Below are 19,488 nucleotides of genomic sequence, written 5' to 3'. Positions count from 1 at the left end.
CGGGGTTCCATTGTTTCTGCTAGGAGGAATGGACTATCTCGACGGTCCGCGTCCCCGCGACCCTGTTGCAAGCATTTGACCGGGGGGCCCTGAACGAGCTGGCAATCCATGGATTGAAATAATAACCCCTGTCGTTCGCCATGGTCCCTCTCATAAGCCGCCTGTGGTGCCATGGACTTGGGTCCTCTGCTCATCCCTCCCTCCCAAAAGGCATCCCGGTCCTCCGTACAGGTCACAACAGCAAAACCTGTCTTGTCCGTCCGAGTTGCAATTACCCATGAGCATGGAGCTGCTATCCAGCATCCTCCTTTTTCTCGGCCTTGCAGCTGTTTTGGTGAGTTATACAGCATATGCCCCGACACTCAACCACACTATAAACCCTGGATAGAGGCTAAAAGTTTTGTTCACTTGAAGGGGGTGTTAAAGATCGGATACAACGTTATCTATAACCTCTGGTTGTCGCCTCTTGCACAATTCCCCGGTCCAAAGCTGTGGGCCATCTCCGCAATCCCTTCACAGCTCTCTATTGTGCGTGGAACCATCCATTTTGATATCACAGCGCTGCACGAGCGCTACGGCCCAGTTGTACGCATTCGTCCCAATGAATTGGCATTCAACACCGCCCAAGGATTTAAGGACATTTACGGATTCCGCCCCGGTGGGTGTTTCCCCAAGGATCGTAGCCGTTATATGACCCCGATCAACGGAGCAGACCACCTTGTCTCTGCGATTGACGATGGCGTCCATGCCCGGCACAGGAAGCTGTTGTCCTACGCCTTTTCAAATCGGGCACTGCGTGAGCAGGAGAATGTGATTCGCGGCTTCACGGACACTATGATTACCAAAGTCAGGGGTGAAGTGCATGCGGGACGACCAACCGTCGATATGAAAAACTGGCTGAACTACACCACTTTTGATATAACAGGCGATCTTATGTTCGGGGAGTCTTTCAACTGCTTGCGTGACACTAAGCTACACCCTTGGATTGCTATGATTTTCGACTCCATGAAGGCCCTCGCAATCATGGGGGCCGCCGGACAGTTTCCGTTAGTGCAGCCGTGGTTAGACAAACTCATCCCGGCGTACCTCAAGAAACAAGAATTTGACCACTTCAATCTGAGCGCTGGAAAGGCAGATCGTCGGTTGGAAAGTGGAGTTTCACCAAGGGGCGACTTCATGTCGGCATTTATACAGAATGGCTTCGTTGAGAAACAAGAGCAGTTCTATGAAGGAAAGAAGATCTTGAGACGGGATGAGATTCATTCTAATTCGTTTATGTCTGTCTAGCCTTACAAAGGTTTTATTTATCTGCTTCTTTGCTCACAATATTATAGTCTCATGCTTGCCGGAAGCGAAACGTCTGCTACCCTACTTGCCGGCTGCATCTACTTCTTATGCAAATCACCAGAGACCATGCAAAAACTGTCTGATGAAGTTCGTTCGGCGTTTACCTCGGATAGTGACATCACGTTTGACAAAGCAGCTACTCTTCCTTACTTGGGTGCTGTTCTCGAGGAGGCAATGCGTTGCTATCCCCCCGTTGCCGCCTTTCTGGCTCGCGTGGTGCCCCCCGGCGGCGCATCTGTTGATGGCTACTTTATTCCTGAAAATGTCAGAGCATCCTTTCCCAGTATATTCAATGATAACTAACCAATGCATCAATCAGACCATTGTCGCATGCCACCATTATGCATCCTATCACTCATCTTCCAATTTCTCTCGCCCGAATGACTTCATCCCCGAGCGCTGGTTGGGTGATCCAAGATTTGAGTCGGATAAGAGAGACGCCATGCAGGCGTTCAGCCTGGGCCCAAGGAATTGCATAGGCAAAAAGTTTGATTCTCCCTCCCCGTACTCTGCACTCTGTATTTGGTTCTATTATATGCTAACCCGATTGGTCTGCCCTCTAGCATGGCATATGCGGAGATGCGCATGATACTGTGCAAACTGCTGTATCATTTTGACATGGAACTAACCCCCGAGACAACCGACTGGACGAACCAGAAGGTGTACTTTCTATGGGCCAAGAAACCGTTGATGGTCACCATGAAGGACAGGTTGTCATCTGATTACTGAAGGTAACTATACAAAGCTAATTAATGATGAGTACTTAGATACATCATGAAGATCAGAATGCAGACTTTACTTTTTCAGCCAACTCATGCAGGTCCCTGTTGTAAAGTATTAAGATAAATTTCTCCACTGGTGATTTTGAGAACACACCCAGTTATCTCCTAAAAGGTTATGATGACAATTCTACGCCATTGTTCATGCTGTCAACAATGGTCAAGCCGAAGCAGGTCCAAGAGTTTAGTACTCCGTACACCATTGACCAACTGCAAAACTTTGACCTGACACCTCGAAGAGACGGACTTATAGGACAGGTTAGCACAGCACACGTGAACTCTACAAGGTTAATGTGGAAACATAATGGCTGCACAGTGTTTGTGACCAACAGGTGGTTAGCACTTGTCCCCAAGGCCTGCAGACCGACTTTGAAAACCCTACAGAAAGCTCTTGGAACCGCAAAACCACAAGATCCAGGTATTCTATGAAGTAAACTCCTGGCACACTGTCCATCTTGGCAAGAGAAAACTCTATCATCAGATCAACAGGATCGGAGCCAGGAAGTAAGTTAATTTGTATGAGGTCCGCGCTGAGGTGTTCCGACATATGACAGAAGACAACAGTTCATGAAGCACCAAATTGCGAGAAAACTTAACCAGCAAAAGTGAAAATGGCTATCAGTTGCCCAAGATGAAACATCAACTATTAACTTAATATTTGCTACTTGTCTTGCTAAAGTAAGAAAAACTACACTCTACCCTGACCCATAACTGTCTTCAAGGGATGATACCTACTTACGCTTCAGCCTTGAGAGGCCTGAAACTTAGTGAAGGCTGCCGTACACTCTCCGTCTGCATGTAGACCCGATGTCGGATTATATCTCAGAACACAACCTTCCCTAATCCTCCAGTTGACTCCGCCGCACCTTTCATCCTTTACACAGGCCTCCATACATTCCTGGTGATTTTTTGCCTCCGGGACCCCTGGTCCGGACGTGCTGTAAAGGCACTGGTTGCAGTGAACTCTAAATGCGTATCCAGATGCTGCTACTATAGCATTGTCATTAGTGCACTTGCCTGGATCCTCGGGCTTCTTAGCGGGAGTGGAGCATTTATCATTGCATCTGTCACATGCGCCAGCGCAACCCACAGAGTGGGCGCTAGCGAAGGTGCGAGCCTGGAGAGTAGGAGATCCTCCATCGATGCTCAGATAGCAGGTATTTCTCTTCTGGTCGAAATCAACGCTGCTGCACGATGGCGCCGCCCCGCATGCTTCAATGCATTCTTCAAAGGAATCAACGGATTGTCTGTCGAGATACTGGGTTCCATGGCGTTTCTCACAGTCCATGCGGAACGTCTAGATTGATTGTCAGCAGGGAAAATAAACTTGGTATCAACTGCCGAGGGCACGCACTTCGCCATATTTACTGACATAGATCTGTCCATCCGCCTCGGGACAGGTCGTGGAGCAGAGCCGGCTAGACATCTTGGGGGTGACTTGCACAGGGGGATCAGTAACCCAAGCATAGAGCTGTGAGTCTTGTCCGATCGCGGAATAAGTGCCGAAATCCCAAAGCTGGCATTTGTTTTCGATAGGATTGAATGTGGCACTGGTAACTAACAATCAGACAGAGCTAGGGGTTAATTAGGCCATGTACGTACGCGACGCAGGCGTCCACTTTGGAGCATTCTTGCAGACACTGATCATAACTAGATGCTGCCGGAGCACCTAATGAGAGTGCATTTGGATCTCTCGCGACACAGCACTGAAGATGATACCATGTACCGTCATCCGCTTCATAGATCGACCCATCACCTGCTAGCCTTTAGCATTGATTGCTCGAAGCGCATATGAGGACCGCGAATGAGCTCACTGTTGGGGCATGAAATTTGTTTTGTTGGTTGAGGCGAAGGGTTAAATTGGCCCCTGGGGTTGGGGCAGCCAAAGCCGGCAGCGGGTGGCGTCCCGGGCGCTGGCGGCGGAGAACCAGGAGCAGGTGGAGGGGAGGGATTGAAACCTCCGGGGCTGCCGCCAGTACCAGGAGCAGGTGGCGGGGAGGGATTGAAACCTCCGGGGCTGCCGCCAGTACCAGGAGCAGGTGGCGGGGAGGGATTGAAACCTCCGGGGCTGCCGCCAGTACCAGGAGCAGGTGGCGGGGAGGGATTGAAACCTCCGGGGCTGCCGCCAGTACCAGGAGCAGGTGGCGGGGAGGGATTGAAACCTCCGGGGCTGCCGCCAGTACCAGGAGCAGGTGGTGGTGAAGGGTTGAAGCCGCCGGGACTACCACCAGGCCTACTATTACCAGACCCAGGCGGTGGGCTGGGGTTAAACTGTGCCGTGACACTGCCGGCCAACAAGGCCGACAAGGCCAGAAAAGCGCACCCTTGGGCTTTCATTGTCACGGGATTGGTATGATAAGATCTTATAAAAAAGGGTAGAGAAGAGATGGGTGAAGGGACTGAACAAGAGAGTTCTGGATTATTGGGACGGCGTGGGCGAAATACTTATAGAGACATCTGCGTCCAGCATGGATGGTCAACATTCTTTCAAGGATACCTGTGCAAGCCACGGAAGATCTCTTTTCATTGCAGCTGAAATGGTATGGATCTGGTTCCGGAGTATTGGTCTCCGTGAACGAAGCATTTCAGCTTGCAGATGCAAAATTCAAAATGGATGGTTTAGATTTGCCTTATTTTTTCTTTTTTTTTTTTTTTTTTTTTTTTTTTTTTTTCTTTTTCTTTCCCTTCCCGCTACTTGTGGAGCTCTTAATTTTACCTCTTCTTCTCATCGCTTTTCCTCGGAACCTCGGAGCCGCATATGTTGATGCAGGTGACAAGTTCAGGGCGACAATGATGTGCGACCATATCTGAGGTCCGATCATCCCTTGCATGAACAGCCTTTCTTCAGCTCGCCACAAATATGCATTGGGAGTGATTGATCACAATAGCTGTGGAATCAGCTTGTGGGCTTTGAATCTGCTACATCAAGTCATTGGATTCAGTTTGCTACGGGGCTGTGGCTGTTGACCAGTGACATGCATGCAGACATTTCTGTAACAGGCTGGATTGGGACTTTGAGTAAACAAGAGGAAAGTGGAACTCCTATAGCAGAATTTTGAATCCTGTTCCGTATGGCAAGCTATAAAATGATGGTTCGGCCCCCGTGTCCTTGTGCCCAGTTGTTCCCCGCTGCTCGTCCTCACTGTCCCCCGTGTTTTGCCCTCTTCATCCTACGGTATCCTTCAATGTAAGTTCTTCTTTCACAGTGATAGTGAGGTCAGCCTATGGACTCACCAGTTCATTAACCCAGCTCCCAATCATCACGCATTGCACTGCGTACTCGAGATGCATATTTTCACTATCACAGCACTTCTTCTGGCTGCCTTTATTGGCCAGTCCTCTGCTTTCCTCTTCTCGCCCAAGTGGAAGTATGATCCAGGCAGCGGCAGATGTTGGACGGTACCTTTCTTGATGTGGGGACAATCCGATCCTCGATGTCCCATCCCACCACCAGACCCGAAGCAAGTGGCACAACAGACATGCACCAATAGGCAAGCGGGCTCGATCGCTGTGTTCAAGGCGGATGGATCTCACTACGGCTGCTTTAACCCTACCTGCAACGGTGTGCCAGGGCCATGGGTTGCAGGTGTTTGCGCCTAGTTGTATTGCGGGGCAATATCGGTTCGGTCAAATTGAGAGAAGTGCATCGGTGATTACGTGTGAGAGAAAGAGAAAGCGAGTATTTCCAGAGTGATAGACATTGTGAAATAAAGGCTTTACTGTGCGAGTGGTGGGGCATGTATTTTGAGTTGTGAAAGGGAGGATATGATGCATCGACTCCAAGCTCTTCTTCCTTATCTAACTAATAATTAACTCCATGCTTAAAGAAAAATGTGCTCTGTACGGAGTACAGTACTCTGGAGGTATCCATCCACAACTTTGCGCATGTTGAATAACATCCAACCACTTGAAAAGCACCTTGGCTGCAACTGACTAATTCCGCTTCCTCAAATCCTTGGTAGATATGCGCGGGTGGTCGGTGGTCGGTGCTCTGTGGTGAAAACACAAACTCAATGCTAATCCCTTGCGACCTGCCCTTGACTGCGATTGGTGTTGTCCCCAATGCTTGGGGATTAGGATCGTTCTGGTTTGTCCTTGTGGGTCTTGTAGCCGATCCGGATTCACTATGCCGGTCCGTACCGTTGCCGATCCTGCATCAACAGCGTCAAGGTTCACGAACAGGCCGCCACCCAGCTGGTTCGCTTGATACACCTCCGGATTTTGGGACAAAGTACTCCGTACTCCGTTGACAGTTTGTTTTTTTCCAAACTTGCCACGTCGAGATCAAAATCCCACCAGAAGCAAATGTGGTCGGGATGGAAATCTGCTTGTTTTGTCAACGGTCGCGCCCAGGGTTCAACCCGTCGAACAGCTCTGGCCCATTTCCTGGTATTGTTTTTGTCCTACGCGAAATATTCTTCCAAGTTAACTTCGCATGTGGTGATTTGGGCTACATATAATCCAGAGTGGCTGGCTGCTGTTGCTGCTGCGGAGCCCGGAACCGAAGAAAGGCTGGCTGAGCGGAGAATTGCACCAAGAAGTGTTCCACCGGGGGGGGGGGGGGGTGGAACGAACAAGCTGGGGTGAGCTGGCGAAGCGGACCTTTTGCAGGAGCGCTCGAAGAGTCACGCTGAATCTCAGCACACTCGAACTGTATACCTGGAGCTTCTACTTATTGGCTTGGGCTTAGCGGCCAAGAATTGAACAAAGGATTTCCACATTTCGCTGCTCCTAGATTCCCAGTGTGATTGATCCCTTGTTCGACAGAGGTTGACCGCTCGTCTCCTTCGGCCGCGAGAGAGACGTGTGCATACTGTTAGTGCTATAACGGTTGTCGGACATTCAACAAAATATTCGCATATCAGCTCCGCACCCTGTCACTAAGCCCCGATACGTTTTATTGTTGCCATCATGTCAGGGACATTGGGTAATGTTCAGACATTTCAGGCCACAGTACCACTGTCTGTTCAGTTTGAATCCAGCACCGATAGCATCCACATGACGGCGGTGTCGATGTCTGGTCAACCCGTGGCATTGAACCTCCAGGGGTTACCGCTGCCTCCGGTTATCCAGACGAGTTTCAAGGCAGACAAAGGTCTCCCAGATGGGCTGGAACTTATGAGCCTTATCGAAGTGAACGAGTCCATCGCCTGCCCGGATCACTCTCAACTGGAGTATTACATCCTCCACCCAGAGCCCCAGATTGTGTATATCCCCAATTTCGTGACACCTGAGGAGATCTCACATCTGATCGAAGTTACGTACGTATGATTTATTGTTCTTTGTGCGTGCGCATGAGACTTGAACCTCTCCGTTAGCTGCATATTAACCCACCCATGGAAACAGCAAGGGTAGTTTTACTCCCGCATCCGTCTACCGAAATGGCGCTACCGACGTTGATTCCGGGCATCGCAAGTCCGAAAATGCATGGCCTCCTCGTGATGAGGTGCTTCAATGCATCGAGCAGCGAGCACGGCGGCTTCAGCAGCTAGATTCCGGTCTTGAAGTAGAGCCGATTAGCGTCCAGCGCTACCACGTGGATGGATTCTTCACCTACCACTACGACCAATTCGCCGCCCCCCCGAACCGCAGGAACCGGCGCTCCACCTTTAATGTGTTTCTAGAGGGCGATTGTACTGGTGGTGGGACTCACTTCCCTCGCATCCCCCGTCCCACGGATCCAAACTGGTGCCAGTACATTGACTGCGAATCGACCGAACCGGGGACCATCTTCAAGCCCATCGCCGGTGGTGCTGTGTTTTGGCTCAATACTCGAGACAACGGAACCGGCTACGATGAAACCCTGCATGCGGGGATGCCAGTTAAGTCTGGGAGGAAGATTGGGATGAATATCTGGTTTTGGAAGGATTTCAGGAAATATTTTGATTCAGCGAAAGATGTCAATACCCAGTAGTTACATAACTAGGTCCATTTTCTTCTCACAACCAGCTTGTAAGGTAGATTATCCGGTTTGTAGCAACTGTGAGGTTGTCATGTTAAAATCGGCCCGCGGAATGAGTATAACGCTCGTCCCTGGCATCAAGCCAAGGCCAACAGTGTAACTATATTCTCGAGCAGGCGGTTTGTCGGTTTAGCCCTTCCTTGATCTAATGGGGTGTGGATAGTGGGTATTACTATGATTAACATTATATATACACCTTTTTTTTTTTTGGTGGTCTTGTCTTGCTATAACTAAGTGTGAGGGGTATGTGCTTGCATCCTGGGAGTAAGCTAGAGCACTTGAATTGAGTTGCTTTGAGGGTTCTTGAGCTTCTGTGGATGCTTTACAAGTGTGGACTCTGTAGGCCTTCCAAAAGAATGTCACTGTGAAGTGAAATGTTGTACGGAGTATGGAGTCTGTAAATGCAAAGTTTGCTTGTGATCCTACTAGTTAACTGTGCAAGATTGATCATAACTATGTACAAAGGCACTCCACACTCACACAGGTTAGAGAAATGACAATGCTGTTTCGATGGAGCTGCTTATCCACACTGGTTAACTAACGAACTAGCTTGCTAGTTAACTCTAACAGGTCAAACAAAGATCAACCAAAATAGTCCGTGACATGCTTTTTCATCCCTTCAATCCCTGGTCACACAACACAGCAGATCCTTTGGCTGCTGCCTGCACAGTTACACATCAGGCTACCTGACCAATGGGAAGTCCATAAAAATCTTCTTGAGGCTGGCTGATGATGGGTGAGTGCTGACAACGGTATTGCCGTTGACTCGTCAGGAGAAGACGAATTCAATGTTGATGCACTGCCAACTACTGTTGTTCATGGCTCCTGGCACCTGCGGCTTACCGCGATCCTCCAAGCCACAATCATTTCAGCTGGTTCGCATGACCAGATCGTTCCGCGGACTTAACACTCCTATATTGGTCACTCAAAACTGATCTGAGTGTTAGTATGCTTTTTGTTCTACTCCTGGTGATCAACCAAATCCGAGCAGATATGGAGTGGATAGAGGCTAACTGAGAGACAGATCGCCAGAGTTGCAGATCCAATGACCCGGTGGGCTGGCGGAGAGCTATCATAAGCAATTTTGCATTGTTGCATACCTTGTTAAAAGCCTCTCCCTTTCCTAGTCATGTTGCTGGAATTCAAGTTTGACCTTTGTCTATCCATGATCTTCAAACATCTATTGCTTTTTGACGACGACCATGCATATCTGGCAAATTTCAGTGGCGGCAGCCTTTACACTGTGTCTTACTGGACCAGTGCACGCAAGAAGCTGTGATGGCACCCAGGGAACAACACCAAAAGCCCACCCTGATGTCATTCAAGGAGTCCCATCCTGCCCAGAGGGTGAGTTGTTTTTGCACATCATGCAATCAGTGCGGATTTTTTTGGGTGTTCACTGACTGCTAAACTGTTGCCTTACAGATGACGGTAACATCTTTCTGACACCCGACGGCAGCTTTTACACAATGCAGTGCTGTATGCATCAATCAGAGGGAACAAAGTTGATTGCGACAGTGCACACCTCTGGGTATGATGACTGCATTAATAGATGCAGCGAGACAGACAATTGCAATGGGTGAGGCTAGTTCTTTTTGCTGTATGAGATTCGTATCTTACACAGGTCTTAGGTTTCAGTACATTTATGGCGACTCTGGCAACGAAAGGACCGGGGATTGTCGGCTTTACTCCAGTGCTATGTTCTCAACTCAGAAATGTGGAAATACTCTGCATGACTGGGCCTTTTTGACAGATCCCCCTGTCATTGAAGCTAAACAGGAGGTGCAACTTGCATGCTCAACAAAGTGTCCTGATGCAGATGGCCAGCTGTATAAAGCTAAGAATAAACAAGTATGATTTTTCCTTTGCTATTTCTGTTTCAGTCCTAAGGGGAGTCACATTATCACATGCTAACATAGCTTCCTCACTAGGTATTCCACATGGATTGCCAGAAGCGCCATGGAACAGCCTGGTTTCACAAAACAGAGAAAGACACATTGAAGGCTTGCATCAATTCTTGCGCTTCCTATATTGGCTGCCAGAGTGTTGACTTCCACCAACGCACCAGACAGTGCTACCTTGGAAAGCACCAAGGAGAGCCTGCTGTCCAGGCTTCAGGTTGGGCTAGCGCGCATTCAATGGGCTGCTCTGGGGCATGTGACGAGAATGAAGCTTGCAGTTTGAATGAGCCTGCTGAGCCACTCCTGGAAAATGTAATCCCTCCTGCAAGTGAATCAGGTCAAACACCTTCACAATTCTCTGCACCAGCCAATCTGGACATCACATGTGATTCAAACAACAACCAGGTTGTGAAAATTGATGGCAAGAATTACCGCATCCTGTGTGGAAAGCAGTTTAGAGACCCTGTTACAGGCTATAAGCCTGTGGAGTCTTTCACTGAATGTTTAGAACTGTGTGGAAATACTGATAACTGTAGCTCTGTGGACTTTTATGATCCTCATGGTGGCAAAACCTGTTACATGTTCACCTCCAATCAGGAACCTCCATATGAGCATAGCAACATCTGGGCAGCAGTTCAAGTCTAACACAATTATTATTGTTATTATTATTATGATTCTGTGAGGATTGTACTTCGCGGATCAGCATGGCAATGGATCTCTAGTAGGAATTGTATGTGGAAAAGGAGTACACAAGGTAAAGGGCTTATATTCTTTTAGCAACCATGTACAACTGTAAACAAGATTCCCACTGGCTTCCATTAAGGGGTTTACACAGTGGCTGCCTTTTATGTGTGCTTGCAAGCACATGACTTAGCATCTTATTTAGTATACATTCACTCCCAACATCTTGCAAGCAGCTCTCAGCTCTTGCAGGTGTTGTTCATCTGTGTAAGAGATTCACAGACAAATTCTTACGGATTTCCTTCTCCTGTAAGTCTTGATTTCTCAAGATAGCTGTCTCATTATTGGGTTACCAACCAAACCAACCCTCCCGGTTCTCATCTCATCCTTTTACAAGGTGGGAGAGCGAGGGCACGCATGTATCCAGTTCATGTTCTTTGGTTCCTATAGCTTCCGCATATGGTTAGTAGCCTTGTAGGCCCTTCGAGAATATGGCCTAAACGTGACAGATACTCTCAAATAATGGGGCCAAATCAACCCAATCGACGCATTCTGGTAAGCTCTGTGCCAACTGTTCTCCATGTGATGCTATGGAGAGGATCAATCGAGGGTCATCCATTGCCAGTTGTTTCTTGCGTTCCAACACCTTTTCAAACATCCTTGTTACTGGCGATGGGTTGAGATTCATGCGACATCCGGGATGATGGACGTTAAAAAGACATATATAGAAGGTCGTGCCCTCGAGCCCCGTCCTTCCTTTCCATTGTTCACTCGACTCTATAACTCGGCTTTTCCTATTGCAAGCTCGCACAGCATTCCACTCTACAGCTTGATTTTTTAGAGTATGCACACCAGTATCGACATCTGTTCTGTATGGACTTACTAACGGCATACCATAGCTATTGCTCAAACACAATGGCTCGTTCACTCTCTCCACACCAGCTTCAGACTGTCGTTTTAGGCCTAGCGCAAAAACTTGATTCGTTAAATGTTGACTATGCGATCATGGGAGGCGCCGCCGTCTGCCTGCTAACCCAACGCCCGGACCGAGAAACGGAGGACGTGGATTTTGTGATTCATGTTGATCACCGTATGATCACGGCGGACCGGCTGACCTCGCAGCTCCTCACATCATTCCCGTCCGAATTCGGGCATGTCAGTCAGTTCGGGCACACGATTCCTGCGTACAAGCTTTCTTTGCCAGGGGGTGCGATTAGACTGGTAGAACTGGAAGTATTTTGACTATCAAAGTTGGCCGCAGCGGCCCCAGTACAATCTCCAATCTGCCACCAGAACAACAAGGTCTATCAACGGGTATCCGGTCAAGACTTTCGGCCCCGAATGGATTATGCGTGAGAAAATCCTCTCTCAATATCAACGACAGGGTAGCGGGAAAGAAGGGACAGATATTCGAGACGTGACTCTTTTAGCCCCTTTGTGTTCTCCAGGCAAAGCAGAGCTCGATTTTAACAACAGTAAGGAATTACAAAACGCGCTGTCAAATCTTGTGCAAAAGAGGCCGACTTTGAGTGAACTACTGAAGCAAAAGATCAAATGCGCCGCAATCTTTCAGAACTAGTATGGCCCCTTGCTATTTGTTTTGTTCCAATGGTGTGGTACTAAATAGGCGGTAGAATTCAAGATGCTATACCTCGGACACAAAGTGAAGTCACTGCCATCATGCCACCAAAACGCCGTTCCCAAAAGGCTACATGATAATATTTGCGACGTGCTTCTATCTATTTAGCTTTGGATCCTACTTTTGAGTTAGTATTCTGTTCGCTACCCAACGCGCTCTTAGTTTGGTGAAACATGCATATATATTGTATGTAAATTTTACCATCGAATCCACGTTGAGTTTTCGTACTTTAAATGCTAAGACTCAGGTGGCAATTGGTTTTCGTGGTCGAGGATTTTGGGTTTGGTTCAATGTAAGGAGAACTCGATGTACATGTAATCACGAGACAGGATGCCCTCTCATATCAACAGACATCTCTTTTCCAGAACCAAGGCGTTTTGAGACTCGCCGGTCCCAGGGCCCGAATTTTGCTTCCCGTATACGGCCAAAATTCGTGCTATACCATTCCACAGCCCGGTTATCCGTGCAATTATCGAGAACGTCATTATTAACTTCAAGATAGCCAGTCATCATGGATAACCATGCTCTTAATGATTCACTCCAATCAGACCATTTGAACTCATTCTCTTCATCAATTGCTGCCTTGACAAAACTTTCAACTAGCAGTTCCTCCAGTGGATAGAATAAATTGTCATAAATATCATACTTCTTTGTGAGGGTTGTACCACAAGAAAGAAGGTGTGTGAAGGAGTTTGGGAACAAGCAGATCCACAAGCCGGCTCTCGGATGGTGTTCTGGGTATTCAAATGTTGTACTAGAGCAATCCACGCGTTTAAAGCCTGCATTCATTTCTTCAATCACACGGCTAGGATCCTCGAAGCTTGCTAGAATTTCTGGGGCAGGTTTGCGAGTTGGAACACAGGGAATAAATCCTGCATCTTTCAATTTCTGTATGGCAGTTTGATAATCCTCATCGCGAACTGAAATCATGACTGTCTGCATTCAACATATGGTGGTTAGCACAGATAGTAGGAGGCATTGGAGGTGAATCCTTACTGCGACCACAATAGGGACACCAAGATGGTGTATTGCAGCAGGTCCCCAAGAAACAACGGTGAGGGGTTGCAGGATGCGAGCAAGGTCTGAGGACTTATCATCGGCCGCAGTGGCCCGTGGGCGCCTAATCATTCTTACAGAAAATTGATAAGTTTGCAAAAGCGTATAGTAGCGAGTAAAGGCCACTTATGTAAGGTAGGATATTGTGAGGCGCAGTCCAGAGCGCACAGATCAGAGGACCTCGTAAATGAAGTTTGGACCCCTAAAAGTCACGTGATGCTGACTAAAGAGGTCCAACCTTCAGTACTATACATACCATACATGTACCTCTGCTGTTTGAATTCTCAAATTATTTACAGTTTTCTTCACATACATTAATTGATTGGGAATTGATTGTTAATTGATTAGCAATTGATTAGCAATGTCTGCTTCATTTATAGATCTGACATCTGATGACCAATCTTTTGCGGCTGATATCCCTTTATCTGATGCTTAGAATATAAATAGAGATAGCAGTATTGACAGAGCATGAGTCAAAATGCTTAATATGTTAGGGAATCTAACATAGATTTCATAGGTGTTCCCAGAATTTGAGATATAAAAGAGCTAAGTAGATCTGATGCCCACAACTAGTGGAAGGGAATCATGTATAGAATATAGAGATTTTCTAACTAGAAAACTGAATGCTAAGATTTCCATAATCTGTGCAAATTATAGCAATTCTTATATATTTACAGTTGTAAGTTATATAAGTTTCTCTGAACATCTGATGTTATCTGATGCTTGATTAACCTATATTTGTAATACTATTCTTCTCAGACTTCTCTTCAGAGGCTTCAGACTTCAAGATATAAGATTACTGAAGTGGGTTTTTATATATTATTATAGCTTCTCTATTATTGGTGAAGCATTATAAATTCTTGAACATGCAGATCTCTGCATTTTTACTGCTTGTCTATATAGATATTCTGTGTGTGTGCTTTATTATTATTATTATTATTATTCATTATAGTCTTATGCAGTCAGTGACTATGAAGACTACTTAACAGCTTCTCTGTTAGAATTTGCTTAGTATACATTGTAGAAACTGAATAAAGGAAAAAATTCAAAGTATTTCAAGGCAATATGAGATGTTCTTTCTCCACAAAAGTCATGTGTGTGTGCTGCTGCTGTTTGCAGATATTATACAATATTTATTATCTTACTGTTACAAATGTAGGCTTAGACCAATCTTGCATCAGACCACATCAGATGTTCAAAGGACATTATGTGGCCATACCTCTGAACATCTAAGAATGACACAATTCTTACAGATTATATGTTAGAGGGAACCTGATATAGGTTTTGTGGGTTCTCCTAGGTTTTGGGAGTACAAAAGAGCTAAATAGGTGCAATACTCACAACTGATAGAAAAAAGTTGTATGTAAAACATATAGATCTGCTAACTAGAAGACTGAACACTGAGGTTCCCATAATCTGTAAAAATTATGCAATTCTTATATATTCAGAGATATGATTATATGATGTCTCTAGAATATTCAATGTTATCTGGGTTTAGAGGCCACCACTTCCAGTAATTATCTCTGGCAACCCTGGAACCAGCTGTCTCTGATCTGGTCTAGCACCTTGCCTTTGCCCCAACATCACTGCTTGTCAGATATAAATACAGTGCTGTAATTTCACTGTTTTTCAATCTTTCATCTTTCATCTTTCTTGCTTGCTTACTTCCATACTCTTGTTCACTTTTTATTTATTCTTCACCCACTCTTCACTTATTGCTTTCTTCTCAGGCATCTTCAGTTATTACTCACAAGTTTGTATCTTTTGGCCTCTTCTGTCTCCCTCTCTCCCTTTCTTCACACCAAGAAAATCACACCCACACCTGTAGTCTTCCTGTCTGCTGAGCTAGCTGTATATTGTTGTATGTTTTCTGGTACTAAACAGTTCCCCTTGATGTTTTTCATGCTGATCATTTGGTTGTACAGACTCTTGTCAATTCTTGTGTCATTCAGAGGTCATATTCCAGCACTGTTTCCAGATTATATGCTGTTTCTTACTTTATTCTTATCTTTCTTGATGCTTTTTATATATCTTTCAATTTCTGTTCTGGTCCCTCTTGCTACCCTGGCCCTGATGATATCATTTGTCACCAGCAGTGCTGGCTCACCTGATACAAGAGAATGTTCCAGTTACATCTCCAGAACACTTGTCTATACCTTATTTGTGAGCAGCTGATATTAATACTGAAACTGATTATCTTAGCTTATGATTCTGTATTTCAGATTTTGGCTTTTAAGAAGATTTCTTGATTATCTTCAGAGACTGCTTGAGTGAGAAGATCTGAGCTCTGCAGTTTCTGAGAAGAGTGCTCTTATAAGTTCAACTGTAATTACTTCTATTCAATAATAAAAATCCTGCAGTGGTGATGCTATGAAGATGACTGATATGCTGCAGTATTAGAAGCAGGCAGTAATGTATTCTGATAATACTTTTTTAGTAAGTGTTACTGCATTATTTAATCTATCATCTGAGATGTGTTCAACCAGTGATGATTGATAAACCATAATAATATTGTTCTGGCTGAAATATTAGCCACTGGACACTGCTTTACTCAGTCATTAAATAACACATGTAAGACTTTGATAGAAAGTCTAAAGTCATCTGAAGCAATGCATTCTAGAGTAACTGGCAGTAGATGTGTATCAGAAGAAGAGTCAAGCAGTAAGTTTCACTAAGAGATGAATGCATGACCAGTAAAAGCAAAGTCTATCAGTTACTGATATCAGACAATAGCTAGAACATCAGCCATACTGCTCTGCTTTAAAAAACTATGATTAGATGTAATTACTTTTTCAAGTAATTCTAGCAGAAATGGCAACTTCTGGCTTTTATACTGATATTTTCTTGCATTCTGCAGGATAATCTATTGTCCAGTTATCAAGTTTAGTATTTTCTAATATGCAAATAAGGGCTTGGTCCATGCATGTCTAGCATATATGAATCTTGTTCAGAATGGCTGCCAGAAAACTGTTGAAATTCTTGCTGTATCACATATTACCACCAGGTGCAATTACTTCTTTAGGTAATTCAGTGGAAATGATAATTCTTGATTTTTGTGCTAATGTCTTTTTTCTATTTTGATAATTATGCAGTTATCAAGTTTAATATTTGTGGGTGTATAAATAAATGCTGGTAGCTTTCTGCTGTCCTAAAGTTTTCTCTCCATTAGTGATTTCTCAGTCAGCATATACTAAATAGAAATAAATTTATTCCAGTTCTATAATTCTGCTGCTGTTATCAAGAAGAAAAAATGATGCAACTACACTAACTGTAACAAGACTTTAGTAAAAGCTCTTTCAGCAAGTTCTTTATTCTCTTTATCTTCTTTGCAGATGTTAATCAGTGTTTCTTTTCTTATCTGTATCATCACTATAATGAGTGACTGTTCAGAGTATATCTTGTTGTCTGAATCTTGTGATCATCATTTTCAAGGCCAGATTAATCTGATATGAAATTCTTCAGAAGCTCAGACTTCACTTCTGATCAAAGCAGAATCAGACATAGAAATAAAAACTGGTACTCCCATACAGAATCTGTCTGATTTTGAATTGAGTGAAAGCCATGATATATTTACTAGTTTTTTTTATTTCATATATGGTGCTTACTTCTGCACTATTGTCAGATAATCTGATAGTATTAGACAAGAATATCTCTATAATTGAGAGCATTGAGATGCAGTGCCTGGGCAATCACATGCAATGCTGGTGATTATCACTTGATAGTATTGGAAACACATCTACAAACAGTCTTGCAGTAAGCCTGCCACTATAGCAGTCTCCTGTATTGAATTAAGGTTCATCTAATATAGTTCTGGTTTTATTCTTTCTCTTATGACTAATATCTATATAGTCTCTGCCTCTCAAGAAGACATTTTGATGGAAGTGCCTACAAATATTGATCTGATATTGTGCCCATCATCTTTCTCACCAATCATGGTCAAGCACAACAGAAACATGGAGAGAGAGTGGTTGGTTGACATAATTCTAGACTGAAGAATTTGAAGAAATTTTAACACCAGAAGATTCTATCTGCAATATAAAATTAATTAGCATGGCTATACTGCTTTCTGAAAACCTTTTCATAATGTGCTATCTGGTTGCAAGCAGCTGGTTAAAGAATTTCATGCAAAGTCATTAAAGAAATCAAACCTTGTCAAGCTCAAAAGATTTGAGAAAAGAATGTATCAGAAAGATACAACAAGACAGTTCAGAGTAACTGGTAACTATTCATCTCTGTCTACACCAAACCACCAACAGCAGAGATCAGTCATGGAAGTCAATCTACTGCAGCCAATGGCCCAGCCCAAGATGTATTTGTCAGAATCTATATTCTAGCCTGTAGTCTAATTTTCAAGAAGAATACAAGCTAGAAACCATGGTGCTGCATGATATCTGTTTGAGGTATTAATGATCACTAAATATGTGATAATTATTTAAAACTCTGTTAGGTATCTACATTTATAATAGTATCAGATGAAGTAAATTAGGCATATATCTTAATCTATAATCTTTGGATCATGTTGTGCAGCTTGAAGTATTTTTCTCATTTCCAAGCCCAATTTTAAATTTGTTCTCTTCCATCATTCATTGTTTGGAAACACAATCTGTTGTAGCCTGTTGACCCAACATGACAATGGCTGGTATTATGAAGTGAAGTAGTCTTCCATGATTGTAAGAAATACCTCTTGCCTGACTTGAATGGCCAGCTGGATAGTAAGCTGTTCTAGAGTTTTCACTTCTTCCACTAAGATACTCTCACCAACATTCAGTGAGCATGAGGTTTCCAGTTACTTCATTAATGTCAAGAGATAAATGTGTCCACCAGTCATCAATGGGGCCTTCTTCATCCTGTCTTCACCACAGCATTCTCCACATTGTTTTCTTTGAATCTGCTGCTGATATTCAGATGCAGTGATAGAAAGAGGTCCAGTTGATTTCTTCTTGAGTATCCTTGAGTGGTGTATTAAATACCGCGTAAAGGTGTGAGTTCCTTATCCATGCATCCCTTGCAAACCACAAAAAAAGCCGACTATTCAATCAAGATACCTTAAAAGAAAATGGCTCGGAAAAGCAGCATAGATATCCGCGAGGCGACCAAATTTTAGCCCCATGAGCCTTTTTCAGCCTTCTCACTAGCTGTCATGTTGATCTCGGATCGGAAACAAGAGCAAGCCTATGGCATACCATTGACCAACAGGCTAAGAATATTGGTGAAACTCATAGTTCTAAAGTATGCCTTTCTTTTAAGCCCGGTGATGGTCACACCATGACCGCTTGCAGTATCTCCGGCATACAAACGCCACGGCCCACATAAAACCTTTTTCAACTGCAGAGCAACAGTTTCCCCTTCGCTAGCCCGGTCCAATTAGCCTGTGCAGGCCCAGTGGTTTCTCATAGAGTAGTTAGGCTCTGCTGGATCCTTGTAGATGGACTTAGCAGCTCCAAATAGATACTGATGCTGGAGGGCTTTGCCAGCCAAATATTGTTAGAAGGTACATGAATCCAAGTGTATTCTCTGGCTTAACATCAACCTGCTTGTTGACCAACATACCTGTAGCTTCTGGAACTCTGCAACTACACAGTTTCCCATTGAACTTTTCTTTGTTGGATATGCAAGACTTGCTTTAATGATAGCCCACTTTCCAACAAATCCCATGCTAATTAATGGTAGTAATAAAAGAGAAATTAGAAAGCAAAAAAAGAGCTCCAGGGGGCAGAATCTACACAATGCACATAACATGACTACAAACCCAGATCATCATTAAAACTGATGAGATCTCCAAAGCACTAACCTGAAAAGAAATAGTTATGTTATATACATTTACAAAAGCCATACACATACACACATATACACAGAGCATGAGAGAAAATTTGAGAGAGTCCAAATAGGCTAGATGAATGAACAGTTGAATGCAGTGTTGGTGAGACAAAATGTTGGTAGATTCTGTATATTCTTTCTTGCCATCAGTGTCAACATCACTTGTAATCAAATCTTCATATGGTGGAAGATTACTAGCTGCTATACTTTCAAGTGACAAGATTTCTGGCTCCCAGGCCATAATTGCAATTGCAATAATTGAAGACAGGATCAGTCAGCAATGACAAAATGCATCAGTTTGAATCT

At 44.5% G+C, this 19,488-nt stretch overlaps 7 protein-coding genes across 7 annotated transcripts; 4 read left to right on the top strand and 3 right to left on the bottom strand.

Moving 5' to 3' along the window:
• Nucleotides 1–224: 224 nt before the first annotated feature.
• On the top strand, nucleotides 225–2,076 carry CIMG_09823 (benzoate 4-monooxygenase cytochrome P450; the record flags this gene model as incomplete). The annotated part of the gene is made up of 5 exons (XM_001240201.2): nucleotides 225–334; nucleotides 415–1,277; nucleotides 1,335–1,611; nucleotides 1,667–1,833; nucleotides 1,911–2,076. Exons 1-5 carry the CDS (start codon nucleotides 284–286, stop codon nucleotides 2,074–2,076), a joined length of 1,524 nt encoding a protein of 507 aa, XP_001240202.2. The 5' UTR covers nucleotides 225–283.
• Nucleotides 2,077–2,868: 792 nt separating this feature from the next.
• On the bottom strand, nucleotides 2,869–4,463 carry CIMG_09824 (uncharacterized protein; the record flags this gene model as incomplete). Its single annotated transcript, XM_001240202.2, has 5 exons — nucleotides 2,869–3,423; nucleotides 3,481–3,676; nucleotides 3,729–3,882; nucleotides 3,941–4,135; nucleotides 4,289–4,463. 5 exons carry the CDS (start codon nucleotides 4,461–4,463, stop codon nucleotides 2,869–2,871), a joined length of 1,275 nt encoding a protein of 424 aa, XP_001240203.2.
• Nucleotides 4,464–7,037: 2,574 nt separating this feature from the next.
• On the top strand, nucleotides 7,038–8,040 carry CIMG_09826 (prolyl 4-hydroxylase; the record flags this gene model as incomplete). The annotated part of the gene is made up of 2 exons (XM_001240204.1): nucleotides 7,038–7,387; nucleotides 7,473–8,040. 2 exons carry the CDS (start codon nucleotides 7,038–7,040, stop codon nucleotides 8,038–8,040), a joined length of 918 nt encoding a protein of 305 aa, XP_001240205.1.
• A 1,126-nt stretch (nucleotides 8,041–9,166) lies between these two features.
• On the top strand, nucleotides 9,167–10,634 carry CIMG_09828 (uncharacterized protein; the record flags this gene model as incomplete). Its single annotated transcript, XM_001240206.2, has 4 exons — nucleotides 9,167–9,435; nucleotides 9,514–9,667; nucleotides 9,720–9,939; nucleotides 10,020–10,634. The coding sequence occupies exons 1-4, from the start codon at nucleotides 9,291–9,293 to the stop codon at nucleotides 10,632–10,634; spliced, it is 1,134 nt and encodes a 377-aa protein (XP_001240207.2). The 5' UTR covers nucleotides 9,167–9,290.
• Nucleotides 10,635–11,585: 951 nt separating this feature from the next.
• CIMG_09829 (uncharacterized protein) lies at nucleotides 11,586–12,249 on the top strand (the record flags this gene model as incomplete). Its single annotated transcript, XM_001240207.2, has 2 exons — nucleotides 11,586–11,903; nucleotides 11,932–12,249. 2 exons carry the CDS (start codon nucleotides 11,586–11,588, stop codon nucleotides 12,247–12,249), a joined length of 636 nt encoding a protein of 211 aa, XP_001240208.2.
• A 216-nt stretch (nucleotides 12,250–12,465) lies between these two features.
• On the bottom strand, nucleotides 12,466–13,448 carry CIMG_09830 (uncharacterized protein). Its single transcript, XM_001240208.2, has 2 exons — nucleotides 13,306–13,448; nucleotides 12,466–13,245 (listed from the first exon to the last, which is right to left on the bottom strand). The coding sequence occupies exons 1-2, from the start codon at nucleotides 13,435–13,437 to the stop codon at nucleotides 12,628–12,630; spliced, it is 750 nt and encodes a 249-aa protein (XP_001240209.1). The 5' UTR covers nucleotides 13,438–13,448; the 3' UTR covers nucleotides 12,466–12,627.
• A 5,281-nt stretch (nucleotides 13,449–18,729) lies between these two features.
• On the bottom strand, nucleotides 18,730–19,020 carry CIMG_12944 (uncharacterized protein; the record flags this gene model as incomplete). The annotated part of the gene is made up of 2 exons (XM_001240209.2): nucleotides 18,730–18,822; nucleotides 18,916–19,020. The coding sequence occupies 2 exons, from the start codon at nucleotides 19,018–19,020 to the stop codon at nucleotides 18,730–18,732; spliced, it is 198 nt and encodes a 65-aa protein (XP_001240210.2).
• Between the last annotated feature and the right edge of the window lie 468 nt (nucleotides 19,021–19,488).

This window comes from Coccidioides immitis (genome assembly GCF_000149335.2).
Source record: "Coccidioides immitis RS genomic scaffold supercont3.2, whole genome shotgun sequence".
In the NCBI taxonomy this organism is placed as follows: Eukaryota; Fungi; Ascomycota; class Eurotiomycetes; order Onygenales; family Onygenaceae; genus Coccidioides; species Coccidioides immitis.
Note: the sequence above shows the minus strand (reverse complement) of the source record. Positions and strands in the feature narration are given on the sequence as shown.

What these genes read in the sequence shown, in the direction of transcription:
- CIMG_09830 (XM_001240208.2), bottom strand. Translation starts at nt 13,437, where the DNA reads ATGATTAGGCGCCCACGGGCCACTGCGGCCGATGATAAGTCCTCAGAC. An exon ending in GTGTCCCTATTGTGGTCGCA is followed by an intron (nt 13,246 to 13,305) that starts GTAAGGATTCAC and finishes TGTTGAATGCAG; the next exon opens with ACAGTCATGATTTCAGTTCG.